The sequence below is a fragment of the Akanthomyces muscarius genome, chromosome 1, assembly GCF_028009165.1.
Source record: "Akanthomyces muscarius strain Ve6 chromosome 1, whole genome shotgun sequence".
Classification (NCBI taxonomy): domain Eukaryota; kingdom Fungi; phylum Ascomycota; class Sordariomycetes; order Hypocreales; family Cordycipitaceae; genus Akanthomyces; species Akanthomyces muscarius.
The window spans coordinates 2115243-2130721 of NC_079241.1; the positions used below are offsets into that span (position 1 = coordinate 2115243).

At 52.0% G+C, this 15479-nt stretch overlaps 6 protein-coding genes across 6 annotated transcripts; 4 read left to right on the forward strand and 2 right to left on the reverse strand.

Moving 5' to 3' along the window:
- Nucleotides 1–155: 155 nt before the first annotated feature.
- Nucleotides 156–1380, forward strand: LMH87_005670 (uncharacterized protein; the record flags this gene model as incomplete). Its single annotated transcript, XM_056203431.1, has 3 exons — nucleotides 156–433; nucleotides 497–666; nucleotides 722–1380. The coding sequence occupies 3 exons, from the start codon at nucleotides 156–158 to the stop codon at nucleotides 1378–1380; spliced, it is 1107 nt and encodes a 368-aa protein (XP_056058892.1).
- A 133-nt stretch (nucleotides 1381–1513) lies between these two features.
- LMH87_005671 (uncharacterized protein) lies at nucleotides 1514–2499 on the reverse strand (the record flags this gene model as incomplete). The annotated part of the gene is made up of 2 exons (XM_056203432.1): nucleotides 1514–1948; nucleotides 2032–2499. The coding sequence occupies 2 exons, from the start codon at nucleotides 2497–2499 to the stop codon at nucleotides 1514–1516; spliced, it is 903 nt and encodes a 300-aa protein (XP_056058893.1).
- A 930-nt stretch (nucleotides 2500–3429) lies between these two features.
- On the forward strand, nucleotides 3430–4467 carry LMH87_005672 (uncharacterized protein; the record flags this gene model as incomplete). Its single annotated transcript, XM_056203433.1, has 4 exons — nucleotides 3430–3676; nucleotides 3729–4112; nucleotides 4168–4300; nucleotides 4353–4467. The coding sequence occupies 4 exons, from the start codon at nucleotides 3430–3432 to the stop codon at nucleotides 4465–4467; spliced, it is 879 nt and encodes a 292-aa protein (XP_056058894.1).
- A 2395-nt stretch (nucleotides 4468–6862) lies between these two features.
- Nucleotides 6863–7273, forward strand: LMH87_005673 (uncharacterized protein; the record flags this gene model as incomplete). Its single annotated transcript, XM_056203435.1, has 2 exons — nucleotides 6863–7001; nucleotides 7062–7273. The coding sequence occupies 2 exons, from the start codon at nucleotides 6863–6865 to the stop codon at nucleotides 7271–7273; spliced, it is 351 nt and encodes a 116-aa protein (XP_056058895.1).
- Nucleotides 7274–8873: 1600 nt separating this feature from the next.
- On the forward strand, nucleotides 8874–10019 carry LMH87_005674 (uncharacterized protein; the record flags this gene model as incomplete). Its single annotated transcript, XM_056203436.1, has 4 exons — nucleotides 8874–8883; nucleotides 9332–9366; nucleotides 9645–9831; nucleotides 9907–10019. 4 exons carry the CDS (start codon nucleotides 8874–8876, stop codon nucleotides 10017–10019), a joined length of 345 nt encoding a protein of 114 aa, XP_056058896.1.
- A 2038-nt stretch (nucleotides 10020–12057) lies between these two features.
- On the reverse strand, nucleotides 12058–12862 carry LMH87_005675 (uncharacterized protein; the record flags this gene model as incomplete). The annotated part of the gene is made up of 2 exons (XM_056203437.1): nucleotides 12058–12311; nucleotides 12463–12862. 2 exons carry the CDS (start codon nucleotides 12860–12862, stop codon nucleotides 12058–12060), a joined length of 654 nt encoding a protein of 217 aa, XP_056058897.1.
- Between the last annotated feature and the right edge of the window lie 2617 nt (nucleotides 12863–15479).

The window sequence follows — 15479 nt, forward strand, 5'->3', positions numbered from 1 at the left end:
ACCGTTAGCGTTGACCTCACTTGAGCTTTGTTTCTAGCACCTTCATCTCAATCAAACAGCTATCTATCCTCTGCGTTTAATTTTCTGTTTGGGTTGTTCAGAGTACGGCGTTGCGCTGTTGAAATCGAAAAGAGGAAAATTCTGGTTTGCTAGGCATGCGAGCATTTCAGAAGCCGCAACTGTCATCGATCTCGAGGAGCTTCACCACCAGTAGTGTTTGTCGCAGTGCCGCTCTACGTCATTTGGGGCCGAGCATCGCAGCAAGACCATTGATTGCTCGTTGCGCATTGAAAAACCACCAGGCTTTCAGCGTTACAGCTACGAAAGCTGTATCTGATAACATGGCCGCCGCCGGTAATGGAGGACCATGGGGCGCGTGGCAGGTTGAGCCGGCCAAGTTTACCAAGCTTGTCGCCGACTCGATGAAGGCTTTGTGAGTTTCTCTTGTTCAACTTGGGCTAGCTCAGTCTATTGCACAGACCCTAATCAATCTCAGATACCCTGAAGAAATCGCCGATCGCGCCTGGGACAATGTCGGTCTGCTTGTCGGCAACCATGAGCAAGAGTCGAGCCAGAAGAAGCCCATTGTGCTCGTCACCAATGACTTGACGTATCAAGTAGCCGCCGACGCCATTGAGCAGGGAGCCAGCGTCATTGTCAGCTATCGTAAGCCTTGAGACTCACAAGTCTTCGTCTTTCATTCACTAACGTCTGCCCCCAGACCCCTTCATCTTCTCCGGCCTCAAGTCCATCACCGACAAGGACCCCCAGCAGTCCACGCTCATCCGGCTCATGCAGGCCGGCATCGCCGTGTACTGCCCGCACACGGCCGTCGACGCCGCGCCCCAGGGCCTCAACACGTGGCTCGCCGACGCCGTCGCCGGGCCACACGCCACAACGCGGTCCGTCGCCATCCCGTGCAAGACAGCGCCCGAGAGCCACGCCGGCGCGGGCTACGGCGCGCTTGCCGAATTCACCAAAGGGAAGTCAGTCACGGTAGCGGAGATTCTCAAGCGTCTGGCCGAGAAACTCGGCGGCCTGCGGCATGTCATGGTGGCGTCGCCGGTTGGCGCGGACGTCAAGACGACGCAGGTCAGAAGCTACGGCGTCTGCGCGGGAAGCGGGTACGACGTGCTCAAGAGCGCCGACGTGGATCTTCTGGTCATGGGCGAGACGAGCCACCACTCGGCGCTGCGGGCGATTCAGCAGGGCAGGACGCTGGTGCAGGTGTTTCACAGCAACTCGGAGCGCAGCTACCTGCAGCAGGTTCTCAGGCCGCGGCTGGAAGAGAAGCTGAAGGCATCTGTGCCTGAGGCGATGGTGGTGGTGAGCAAGTATGATAAGGATCCATTCACGGTGATTGATGTTACGGAGTTGTAGGGGGATAAGGGGCGTCAAAAGCGAAAAGTTGAAACTAGTTTGAAAAGGAAGTCTTGAATTATCAAAGAACATGCTTGGTCTAAATGCATATGGTGGAATTATTGTACATTGCGGTAACTCTCATGGCTGGTCTTCATGATGTCGAGTTCCGTCCATCCTTGGATACCCTCGCCGACACCCGTCCGTCACTGCTCGGACCTCGTGAGGGCTCTGCCACCGCCGCGTCGCCTTCTTCCACGCACGCCTGGACCTCGTCGCCGCCCATCCCTTGATCCTGCCAGGCCTGGAGGAGCTTGCGCGGGCGCTCCCACTGCTCCTTCGCCTCGGCGAGCTTGCCCTCGCTGACGAGCAAGCGCAGGCGCGGCGGCGTGGCGAGGACCTGCACGGCGAGGTCGCGGGTGCGCTTGCGGCGCTGCGCGGCGACGCGCTTCTGCCCTTCGTCCGAGTCGGGCGCGGGGATGGATGCGCGCAGGGCCTCGCGAATCTCGGCGGCTTGGCTGTATATTTGGGCAATGGCCGGGTTGAGGGTCGAGGCCATGGGGTTGAGAGGGTCCATGTTGGATCGCATCTACGTCGAACAAGTTAGTATGCAAGCCGTGATGGAGCCCTGACAGCATCATTAGCCATCGATTGGGTGGTGCCTGGGCGTACCTTGCGAATCGTTTCCGTCGCGGCAATCAGCTTGCTGTAGTTGTCGTAGACGAGCGCCTTCTTCTCGGCGTCGAGCGCGCGCACCTCGCCGACGACGCGCGTGTACAGCCGCAGCAGGTCCTCGAGGCTATTCTCGGCGACGACCTTGGCGACGTACTCGTCTGTTTTGAAGCCCGGAATATCCATGTCGCTGACGGGCACTTCAGAGTCGGGCAGCTCGACGCCGATGCGCGGAGGAGCAGCGGCGGCGGCGGCGCGGAGGTTGTAGTACTCGCGGAGAGCGGCGCGGTTTGCACGCTTGGCGACGGGGAGGGGGCCGGTCGTCGGGCCATTGCTGTGGACGGGCGAGGTGACGGAGGAGCGCGCGGCTTCGAGGGAGGGCCGCGTCGAGGACGTCGGGGTGACGATGTTCGAGGGCACGCGACGGAGGGGCGTGGAGGGGTCTCGGGGGCTGGCGATGGTGGACATGGTGAAGGGAATGAAGTGCGCAAGAGCACAGATCAGCGCGGGCCTTGGTTAGATGGTTGGCATGAGGCAGAGACGGTGTATGTTTGCGGAGGCGGTAACTGGCGAAAGCGGTGATGGAGCCTCGAGGATGGGAAGAAGCTTAGCTGTCGTGGTCGCTAACTGATGTCGGCCATCCACTTGTCAGCGCCACCTAAATCTCAATAGTCGTCTACCGCCCGAAGAACGACACGGCGCAGCATTTTCGACTGATAATCTAAACTCACATTTAATTTATCGAATGTAAAATTACCTGGAGTTTGTGTCATATATAAAATTGTCTTCTTCACATTTTTATTAGAGCCCCTGCCACCTCTGCAGCTGCAGTATGGGCTGCGCCTTTCGGCACTACCCTGGGGCAGCGTTGGGCGGCTCGGAATACTGATCAAACGATGCTCGTATAATCTCAAGCCGCTCAAGGAAATGGCCACATCTTAGAGAACTCATCTCAACAAGCACGTTTAGCATTCAAAAAGAGCGGTTATGGACCAAGACAAGAGTATATAACTCGGTACGGCGGTAAACCCGGAATTGCTTTGAGTCGTCTGCTGCATGGCAACGCAGTTTAGGGACGTTGGGAAGGGATGCTGCGTTCCATGATGGGAGTCTCTGTCTAGGGATAGATATTGCAAGACCAAGTTTCTGCGATGATAAATTTATCCCAGCACATGGCTTGATATGTTCTCTCCGCTGATGCTTGCCAATTGTTCTTCCACGCCACGGCCCCGCCCCCACGCAGAGCTCTCCCACGTAACGTAACCGCTGCATCCACCTTTGGCTCTTCAGCTAGTATATAAAATAGACACCGATGTCATTACTACAAGACGACTTGAACATGTAAATTTCCACCGGCACCACGTTTTTCCAATTGAAGATAAAGCCTTCGACTTGGAAATGTCTGAAAGTATGCAAAATGGCGTTTTCCGCCGCTTCAACACTACGGCCCCTGCAGACAACGGGGTCATGTCCCTCTTCCGCCTGACGGGACGAACGGCCATCATCTCCGGCGCCGGCGGCGGAATCGGCCTCGCGGTAGCCAAAGCTTTTGCCGAGGCCGGCGCCAATGTCGCCATCTGGTACAACTCCAACGACGAGGCGATAGCCCGGGCGGCAGAAATTGAGAAGACTTTCAACGTCAATTGTAAATGCGCTTTATCTCAGGACTGTATGATGCCGATCTGACTTGTCTATAGGCAAGGCATACAAAGTGGACGTCACGTCATTCGACGCAGTTGATAAGGCGGTCGAAACTGCCATTCGCGAGCTTGGCGGACGTCTGGACATTTTCGTTGCGAACTCGGGCGTTTCGTGGGGCGACGAGACCTTTATCGACGCTGATATCCGCAGATACCATGACCTCATGAAGGTCAACACCGACGGCGTCGTGTATTGCGCGCATGCTGCTGGCAGGCATTTTCGCCGGCAAAAGTTGGAAGGGACGACCATTGATGGGGCCAAGCTGGACGGCTTTGAGAGCGGAAGCTTCATCGCTACGGCGAGTATGTCTGGCCACATTGTGAACATTCCTCGTCGCCAGGCCATCTACAATGCCAGCAAAGCAGCACTCATTCACCTTTGTAAGCTGACAACCATCATAAATATCACAAATTCTAACCAAAGCCCCTGCACTAGGCAAATCCCTTGCGATCGAGTGGCTTGGATTCGCTCGGGCAAACAGCGTTTCTCCTGGATATTTCAACACCGGCATCTCAGGTGCTGTGGCCGAAGAAACCATGGACGCTATCAGAGACAAGGTTCCCATGGGGTATGTGATGTGCGAGATCAGAGTACTGTGCAGTATGCTAATTGTTTTCCAGGCGCTTTGGCGAAACGCAGGAGTTGCAGGGCATATATCTATACCTGGCGTCGGATGCGTCCAGCTATGCTACCGGCGCGGACTTTTTGGTGGACGGAGGATACACGGCTCATTGAAGTTTTACGAGCAAGACAAATTTTTTGCAATGATTTGTATAGCCGTCTTGAGAGCAATGTGGCTCGCAATCAATGTGTATATATAGGACAGGTACAGAAACAGAACTGGCAACCTAATCAAATCATACCAAATGATGACGAGGTAAAATACTGTGCCTCGCTAAGACAATCTCCAAACGGCTGTCTTTAAGAAGGCTGACCAACTACAAATTACCGAGTCAATCGCGACTTATGCGGGGCCGGGATCTCGTCCACGTGTTGCAACGGCCAAGATAGTTGGGGATGGCGGAAAACGCGGACGGAGCACAAAATTGAGATATCACGGAAGGCTCTCTTTCTATCTCTGCCGCATAACAACATGCTGCTGCACTTCTCTCGAAACTACGACGGATCTTCAGAACTGGCCGGCTCAAGCCAAGTGTGTCGGAGCACACGCTCGCTCGCGGGTGACCCAATTGCTGTTTAGCCCCAGCTTTAAGTGTCAGACAAAAGTCATAAAATTGAAGGATAGAGGGAAGCCGTCATTTTCCCGAGACCAACTGCAATCTTGGTCATTGTCCTGACGCGCGATAGGTATGGTTCTCTAGAACTACTACATGTACTGTGGCGCCGCGAGAAGGTGCTTGCGGCGCAGCGAGGCATGATCCTGCAGCGCACCGGAGGGATGTACGTTCAAACCGAAGGAAACGCCTACTTTTGGCTCTAGTCACCAACGAACTTCGTGTGGCGGCTCATTGAGCCAAACAGACGTCTTCAGCAATTCAAAATTTGGCATGATTCACATTAGCTACCCATTCGTCGCGTACGTGCCTAGTGCATGTACAGCAAGCGTAAAACTATGTCGGATAGCGGCTAGCACGAAGTCAATGAAAGATGGATCGCAGATGAAAGCATCGTAGGCAATAAAATGAATCTATTACTCACTAATAGGAGAGCGGAGGCCTATCCTAGATGTCCTCGGCCCAGGAGTCGTACTCTTATGGACGCTTCTTCATACATGGCACGGCCTGAGCTGTGACAAACTACACAAACCATTCAGTGTTGCATTTACGCTCGAGCGGATATGGCGTTGGAACAGAAAAATGTTCAAATTAAATCCATTGATGTAGCAGTAGACATTTTGGTTTTGCAAGTAAGCGGGAACTTTTACTATAGACCAAAAACTACTCGCGGCAGGGAGGACAAACAGCAATAGTTGGAGGGTCGGAGCTTTTTCTAAAAAGTTGAAGTTGGACTTTGCTGCATTAGAATCTGCTGCAACTTTCACTTTCCTGCAACTTGCACTTTCCTGTAAGTTGCACTTTCCTGCAACTTGCACTTTCCTGCAACTTGTACTTTCCTGCAACTTGTACTTTCCTACAACTTGCACTTTCCTGTAAGTTGCACTTTCCTGCAACTTGCACTTTCTTGCAACTTGCGCTTTCCTACAACTTGCACTTTCCTGTAAGTTGCACTTTCCTGCAACTTGCACTTTCTTGCAACTTGCACTTTCCTGCAACTTGCACTTTCTTGCAACTTGCACTTTCCTGCAACTTGCACTTTCTTGCAACTTGCACTTTCCTGCAACTTGCACTTTCCTGCAACTTGCACTTTCCTGCAACTTGCACTTTCCTGCAACTTGCACTTTCCTACAACTTGCACCTACAACTTGTAATTTCCTGCAACTTGCACTTTCCTGCAACTTGCACTTTCCTGCAACTTGCACTTTCCTACAACTTGCACCTACAACTTGTAATTTCCTATAACTTGCACTTTCCTGCAACTTGCACTTTCCTGCAACTTGCACTTTCCTGCGACTTGCACTTTCCTACAACTTGCACCTACAACTTGCAATTTCCTACAACTTGCACTTTCCTGCAACTTGCACTTTCCTGCAGGGCAACATATTGTGGGTACCCAAGCTGCTTACTATATAAAGCCTAGCGCGGTTCGGACTGGGCTGGCAAGCTGGGCCATGTAAGTAGCTTGATTGGACTAAGGGAAATGGTCAACCCACTCCCAGCGCAAGGCACACAGCTTCGAGCTAAGAAGAGCAAGGCCGATTTCTCGATGCACTCTCTAATTGGCTACGCGAATGGGAGACATGAGACATCAGTGGTGGATAACCATGCTTAAACGGTGTGCACGAATTCAAGCACCTGTGGACTTCCTGAACGCTGGATGTTGATATAAAATACCTGCTCGCTCCGCGTCATCTACGCTGCTGAGATTCTAGGATAGATCATGCCCAGCTTGACCCTATCATCCTATTACTGCCTTGTTGCTGCCTTGTTGCTTTTCTTTTTTTTTCTGGTCTTCTATCATAAGCAATTGCGGTTTATCCGTTGGCAGTGGCTTTCACCCACCCCATTCTACCGCGCACCTACCACTGTGCTTGACTTCGTACGCTGTGCTCATGCCTTTGACACCGGAGGCCATTATCGCACTCGTCGGCGCTCTTCTCGCTGTTCCTCCAGTTTCTGTCACTCTTTGGCGCTGCCACACGTCGAGTCGTCGCGCAGAAGCTATCCGTTGTGCCCTGTCCGACACTGAAAGTACCTTCACCTCCCTCCCCACGTTTTCTGTAAGGGGTATCGGACGCTAACAAGATGCAGTGCAACTTACACCGTTTCGTTCCCAGCCGTCATCTACATCACCATCGACACGCGCACTCTGTGCGGCCACCCCGGTTCTCGTTCTGCCGAATCAAAACCCCAGCCGTGAAGTCCACGAGCGACACGAGTTTCGTTACATGGCCTTCTACCACGGATTTGCCTCGTGTCATTCCACGCCCACCACGAACCCGCATCAAGCAGACCACGAGTGAGGAAAGCTCAAAGTGAGATTGAAACGATCGACTTGACAATGTGTACAAATATGATAATGTCTACCTTGGCGTGCAAGAAATAGAGTTGCGACGAAGAGAAGGAATACCGGGAGCCCGTATTTGCTACAACAGAGGGGGCTGAGCGCGGAATTTTTATCCGCTTTATATGCTAGAATTACATCATAATCACTACCATGTGGAAGTCTGATTTCCCTCCTCCTTCTAATGATGGCCGAATGAATGGTATTGATGGAGAGGAAATAAGTCTGGCGCGCCTCAGCCAGTAAGCAACCCAGTTCATGCTGCTAAAGATACAGGGTGCAACAGGATGTACTCGCTTGAACGCAAACTATGAAGCGTGCCGATGTTTTGTGCCTTGACGGGCAAGGCGAGGGGGAAAAACCAAGCATTGCTATTCAACGATGCAGTCTAAACTCGATTTCTAGGACGATTCCAGTCATGTTCTACTGTCCTTGTCAAGGCGTGTGACGACCGGTAGCGTTTTATTAATCACTCGGCCACAGAGACCCAAAAGATCCAGCAAAGGTAGCTAGCAAGGCCAAACATCCCTAACGTCCACTATATCTATCAGGTCCGTGACACGGCGGCCTGTCCCCACAAAGTGCCCACATGCTTCGGACCCGACGTTCGTAGATGCAATACAATGACTAGAACAGGTTGTTTAAAGCTCTAGTAATGTGAATGCGAAGCATAAGGGGTTGGAACTATTGCTGTGGAAAGAAGTGTGGAGTTGATCAACAAGTAAATTATCTTCGACACCATGTCTACTCTGCAGATACAATCCGTTGCATTAGACACAGAGTCGAGTGAACAAGAGGGACAGCCCATAATTGCAGGTGTAGCGAGGCGGCCTCCACCTAGCATTACCGGTCTTGAGGTGGCGGCGCACGTCTGCTGGGCTGTCATTGAACTCGACTTCATCCCCGATTGGACAAAGTTTGTCGGCCGTGACTACTGCCTGCATGGCCAACACGTACTTCGCGTGCCTGTACCGGAAGATGGTCGTTACCTGGCCGTCAAGCACATTTCACAAGGCTCTATTTTTGACACCATGTGGTTCGCTCGAATAGATTGGGGAGTGCGCCCGAGTCTGATGCACATGACTAATTACAATGTTCCCCCCTAGTTTACAACTATTGTGCGACGGTGATCGGATGAGTGCAGCAAATCTAAGTTTTATCAACTCAGATATCAGAGAGAAAAGTATAAACTTAGTGACGTCCTTTCTAAGCATATCACAAGCATAGTAAGGTCGCTGTGTGTCTCGTTCTACCTCGTTTAAGGCAAATATTGCGCTAACAACGGACAATAAGTAAATGTATGGTACTTGTGCAAGGATTATTCCGTCATTCTCATTGGTACGGCCACACGGCTGTCTCACTCCGTCCGCCTCTTCAAGTTGCATGGCCCTCAGCCTCGCATCCATTTCTCGAAGTGATTCTGCTGTCGGCGACGTCAACACATCGTCACCCTGAACTTTTTCTACAACCTGGCATGTGGCTTGCTTCTGGCAGCCAAAGAAGGAAAAACTCGAGCCAAGTAGCCTACTGCTGGCTGTGACGAGCTGCTGGCGGCGAAGATGATACTAGGTACGGGCTGCTTAAGCACAATCATCCCCATGTCCTGCATGCCCTGGTCCTGTCACGGCCCCTCACCGGCTAGTTATCTACTAGCTAGCCACAGCCCATAGGGCCTGTAGGCAGGCAGTTTGGCAGAGGAATTATTAGTCAGAAGAGGTGGCTTCTCCACCCACACAGAACTTAGCCTCATCATCATCACCAATCAACTAATTGATCATCCCCAAACTCTCTCCCTGCGCGCCTTCTTATAGGCCACAGTAGCAAGCGCTGGCCTGCTTGCCCGCCCGCCGTTTTTTGGGTAGACCCACCCTTTGCTCGAACAGAAAAGCGTCGTGAGAAAGGCAAGTGAGACTGCGTAGTCCCACCCTTTGCTCGAACAAACGAGACTACATAACCCGGAGGTTGTCCCACGAAGGCGTGGGTTATCTGTATCTTCTTTCATTGTTGTGAAAGTAAGAAAAAGTCTTGTATGCACCCGTTTTAAACAACTACGTAAGTAGAAGCATTGGACTGTTCCCAGAGGTCTGCGTCCCGGTAAGGTTTTCATTGTGAAGTATGCTCCCTCGCAGGAAGCACACCTACTTGTCTTTCTATACGGATGCGTGCACAATTGGAACCTATTTTCCTGCTCTTCCCATCGTTGTGGTTTTTTTTTTGGCCCGCTGCCATTTTTTTTATGAATTTCTCTTTCTTTCAAGTCAATTCCTCTTTACACACCAAGTCTTGCGCCTGGCGTGCCGCGGCTGACGTAGTTGATCGCGCACTTACAGCACCCCAACCGAGCGATAGAAGCCTTACTGCACTGGATACTATATGCCATGTCTCTCTCGAACGAGGCCATAATTGCCATTGTGGCACTAGGCCTCGCTCTCGTTCCTCTTCTCATCAAGCTCTGGCGCTCCCACAAAGCGCGACGGCAGGCGATGGCCGCCCGCCGCGCATCGGCCGACACAGAGAGTATGTCATTCGCACTTTGTCTTTATATCCCAACTCTTCTCTCCGTTATCACCGAAAAATGCTCACCAGATCTAGTGCAACATTTGACAGCCCACTTACGGGAGCCAGCGGTGTTATCACCGTCCTGTTCATCGCTGCACCGATATGTGGAATACAAGCTCCACGAACAAATTAAGTATTTCCCGTAGATGCATAGAAGCATATCGCTTCCCAGTATTATGAATTGTTTTGCGAGCTTCAAGAGGATGTGATGCAGACACCATCCAGAGGAGATGCTTGCAATTCTTGAATGTACGCCGAAGACGGTCATGTTGCAAAAATGGTTGAATCTCAGATGGATATACTTATTATAGAGTAGAATATACGGATAAACTCGAATGGTTAGCGTCATTATAGATCAAACTAAAATTAGCGAGCCTTTTCCGCAGCAACAGTGTAGTGTGTAGGGACCCAGCCTTGACTTACACGCCTCCACAGGCTTGCTGAGCCCTGAAAGCTGCCACCCACGGCCTGGCCACCGTGAGTCAGGGCCAAGGCAAAGAGCCAGCACCAAAAGGGACCATGGCCGCACTCACACATTGAGTTGATGGGAAGGATTCGCTTCTCAAGCCACCGCTAGAACAGAAACTTGCATCAAAGACCTGGCCGCTTCTCTCATTCCGCCTTGTCGGATCAGGCCGCTCGTGTGCCAGCCCACCGCTTCGTAGCATGGAATGAATCTTTTCAAGCAGACAGACATGCCGTCATTGCCATCATCATGCAAAACACCATGCTCGTAGTCGTATTTACCGCCCGTACGCTCATCGGTGAGCGCTGTTACTTCCAAATCGGCCAACCCAATGACGATGATGCTTCGCAGCCCCTATTGATTGTAGCTGAAGCGCACGTGAGTCAGATTTGTGAATATTCACAAATCTGACAGAAAAGGGAATGATCGACAATATTTCACCCCAGTAGAAGCGGATAATGGAGATCTTTTCTTTGATGAATGAGCAGGACGGCACCGACAATGCGGAGCAATGCTTCTCTCACGATATGCTGGTAGTGTCTGTAATGACGGTGCAACGGTGACGGATTAGCCGACGCAGTGCAGGTCTTATGCATTTCCTTGGAAATGTGTCGACATGGCACGGATTCGGTCCTGGCAGCAGTATCGCATGGGTTTCGCTGCGCTGCTCCTTCACGGTGTTCGCTGTCGCTTTTCTGCACTAAAAACGAACCTACAGCAAGATGCAGACCTCCGGCAAGGTCAATCGACACAGTCAACCTACAAATAAGTACAAAGATTATACATGTACTATTTCCACGTGGACCAAAGAGAGATGCAAAAGTAATGAGACGCGACTAGAATGGGGTGAATGCTGGATCAGTTTTCTCTTGACTACGATGTAGACAGTGCTGTTTTCCACGATTTCTTTCTGCAGCGAGCGAGACATGATCATCGCGCGTTTCGGCGATTGTCGACCTCAGTTGTTGCCAAGACCGTACGCTGGAATGGCCAAGCCTGCGCCAACCTCAAGAAACGTGTCATTATTCTGCGCTTGGGCCAGGCCATTTGCAGAGGCCACTGATGAGAACAAAGAAGACAGGCCTCAGCGCCATGTATGGATGCGGAGTAGGCTGAAACTATAATTTATTTTTTAACTTGGCGTGATTCCCATCATCAGGGATCGGGCGTTAGTATCCACCGCCGTTGCAACGGTGGCGGCCTCTCCACAACCGTCAGGACGCCCCATACATGGCTGGGTTCGGTGATCAAAGCAGTGCCGAAGGAAACTAAATAAGAGAAATGTGGCTAAGATGCCCGGCTTAGCGTGTGCTAAGAAAGCAGAAGAAAAACAAAAACCCCGAAAGTGACTTAGTGTTGCAGATCATGAGATTGCGGCGCCCACGCCCTATCCGACTTACACGCGATGAAACTGGGACGATCAGGAAGATTCAACTGTCCAAATCTAGGCGTTTACTGCTTGTATCATATGTTTCTCACCTCAAGCTATAGAAGCGCTATATGCGTCCCTGCGGTGGAGGTCGTCTACACATTGTGCCTACAAGAGAATTCCATAGTTTGAGTGACAAGAGGTTTAATTTCAAAATAGTGGATGCCTCTTACTAAAAGCTCTATCTACCTGTCCAATTTAAGAATGTAAATCACTTGACCGCGCGCTTGTGTCACCTTCCTCATCGTGCTGCTTGTCTCGTTCGACTTTCCCAGTCAAGCACTTGATCCTACGGATCAGGTAGTCCTGGCACACGCCAAGTCCAGTAGTACAAACGCTCACCGGCAATAACACTGGTGGTATACCTATAGCAGCACCTCAGCACGCCGTCGTCATCTAAGATGACGGCCTTGAGCCAGAGGGTATCGGCGGGGAAATCTATGACTCTGCCGGCCACCATGATGCCCTGGAATCCGCCGGCTTCGCTGGCCTGTAGATCGGTAACTTCGGTTGCGTCGTCCACCGGCAAGAATTTTAATCTGCCTAAATTCACGTTTGTCAAAATCTGAACCGTGGGGTGCTTGTGACCCCTGAGGAGGTGAAAGATGCACTCCCATTCGAGCACACGGTTTTTCAGGTCAAAGTACGAGTCGGCCCGCGAGGTGCTCCGAGAGAACACTGGCTGGATCCTTACTTTGCGACCCCCCCGAGCTGGGGTAGCAGCTCCAGAGCTTTGCGGTGGGCCCGCATGCGACCAGGACCCAGGTTCCTAGCCCAATTGCGGCGTTATGAAGATGGATATAATCAAGCACTTCGTCTTCCGCATCGCAGACGTCTTTTGCCGAGCCGCTCACGGCGGCGTGGAGGATGGTTCTGCCTGATCCGACTTGGCAGGGGGTCGCGATGGAGTCGGAAGCTCCGATCATAGTGGGGTTTTCGTACACAAGCTTGAACAAGGCATACGTCCACAGCCTTACCGTATCGCTATGGTTCTTCGTCGTCGAAGCCTTCTGCCAAAGCTGCATCATGTGATCATCTCCGTCAAAATCGACCTGAAGATGCCTCCCGTCGTAGGGTCGGCCTCGCACAGACATGGCTCAAGTCAGGAAATCTGGTGTGATGTAATGGGTAGAGAATGTAAGTAGACTTCTCTGTTGGACAATAGAGAATGAGGTGATGGCTAAAAGATGTAACTAGACTCTAGAGGGTCTAGAATGATGTAATGGTTGAATGTTGTAGTTATACTTCTCTGTTGAATTGTAGAGGATGTTGGGGGTGACTGAAGATAATTTGAGATGGCCGGATCTATCGCAGCTTAAATAGTCATCTGTGGGCCTTTACTCTTCACTCAATCATTGTTCTTGCTGCTCTTGATTGAGGAGATTGATTAGCTGTGAATCAGACATGATACTTTGTCGGACAGCCGTCGCGCTTAAGCCACGAATCATCAAAGGCCCAAGCTTGGTTCTGTTTCATTATACGTATGGGCAGACGAAACTTGTAAATGAAACGCTGCCAAAGAGTGTCTGATAGACGCTCAAAGATGATTTGTGCTAACCATAACTGTCTCTAATAGCGAGCCAGAGATCAAAGACCGCGACGGCTGTGCGATAAATGGTCATGCCTGATTCACGCCGAATCGCGTTATGCTAATGAGCAGTGCTACGTGTACGACCCTTTTTTTGTTAGGTGCACGACCCCTTGGGCAGATCTCGACATGACACGATGAGGCACGTGCACAGCCTATTTCCTGCTGCCAGACCACTGGCGGGCACAATTTAGAAGAAGAGAGAAGGAATGCCAAATCGACGGCATGTAAAGCTAAGGCTTAAACTGAGTGGGCGTGTCGACTCCCGCCGACGTTCCGGGGCTCGGAATCCACCCAACGGCTGCTTCTCCACAGCCTATTAATGGCACCCCCCACCCCCGCGCCCTTCCCCCTACAGATTCGGGGATTTTATTCAAGTTTAGCTCAGAGGATCAGTTGGGTAAGTGGAGAGGTTTCGGTACCTTTGAAAGAAGAAAGACGAAAGGCGTGAGGCCAACACCGGGAAATTCACCAACGGGTGCGCCACCGACACGGTGGCAAGCTCAATGGGTATTTGTACAAGGCCTCTGTGTACTTTGGCTCGCACAATCCTTCTTTGAAAGGAAAAAATAAATAAGAATGATATGGAGCTAGTCAAGTCATCAGCGCCTCGCTTCCCATTGGTAGCTCCACTGGGGGCTGGTCCCGTCTGAAGTGCAGCAGGGACACTTCGAAATCGCGCAAGACGCCCAACTGCTACCGGTTTCCAAACCCGGCAACACGAAAAGCCTCCTGAGCGCCATCTGCCTACACTCCACGGGTGGCTTGTCGGTGGCTTCGGGCCAGAGACTTTGCTGCCACGCGGCCGTACTGGGCCTACTCGCCCCTGCAAGACAGCGTCAGAGCCTGGCCCCCATGCCAAGATGGGTGACGGGGCGCCGCTTTCTTGGCACATAGTTATCTGGCCTGCTCTCAATCTTTGTAGCCCTAGCGGGTCATTTTTTGCTTTCTCTGGCATTGGCCGACTTTGCGAGAAAAGCCCGCAGAGGACTGCCGGCTCATTGGGCTTGAGTACACTTGCGGACTGGTTCACGCAACATGCAAGCCAGCACACACACGTTCTCTCTCAGAGCTTTAAAACCCAGGCAGCCATCTTTCGGCGTTACAGTTCAGTAGAGACACACACTACCAAGCCGACGGGGCCTGCCCCCGTGGCTGCTGCTTGTACCTGCAGCTACCTAGGATTGCGCCATGTCGCGCAGACACTCGCGCAGACTCTGGCCTAGACTATGGCTCAGGGGCCTCCAGCCTCTCGGATACCACCTTCTCATGAGACGGAGACCTGGAAAAAGAGTTGCATCGATAGACCGACCGACAAAAGAGCCCTTCGAGGGTCCGGCCCGAATGGCCATCCGTGCTTGGAAGAGCAGTCGGCGGCGTCAGCATCACCAGAGCAAAACTCTTTCGCCAGCCAATTGAAGAAACAGATGTGTGGTCACAGTAGCTGAGACCTTTGTGCATGTTCTTCCTTGCCATGCTAGCGCTCTGCCGGCGGTCGCTGTCCACAGCTGAGCATCGGGGCGACGCTCTTCGTTCCTGCTTGGAGCCGGTGTTTCTGTGGATGCCCTGCTCTCGTCGCCGGTGCGGCTGAGTTTTCCTCTACAGACGTGCACTGCAACGGACAAGCCTTGATTTTGGCACCCCAGGTCAGCCTTGATGGCGCAAGGAGGCGTGACCTCGGGATTGTTGTAGACGCTGAAGGGCTGACTGCCGCCGGCCCTGTGCGTGCTGTAGAGGCTGGCAAGCCATTTCAGCGCCTCCATCGCTACAGTAAAGTGTCTCCAGGCTTTTGTTTCGGTAATTGCAGCGCCTTAGCTCACAAATCGCCGCCATGTGCAGCAGGTTGATGAAATTCACCACGAGAGTTGAAGATGCTGCGTGTGTTTCATACAGTACCTCTTTTTTCTTCCCGCCCAATCAAGTAAGCAATGTATGCTTCCTGTCATTAAATTGTTTAATATGGTTTCCCGACGTCATTGGGATAGCAGACAAAATGGCTGTCGAAGAAGAGATGTCGACGTGGAAACGTGTGCATGCCGTATCACAAGGCCTGGAGCTTGTTGCTGGGTCTTCAGCGGTGAAACGATGCCGTTGACGATGGTAAGGGGAACAAAAGCCACGCT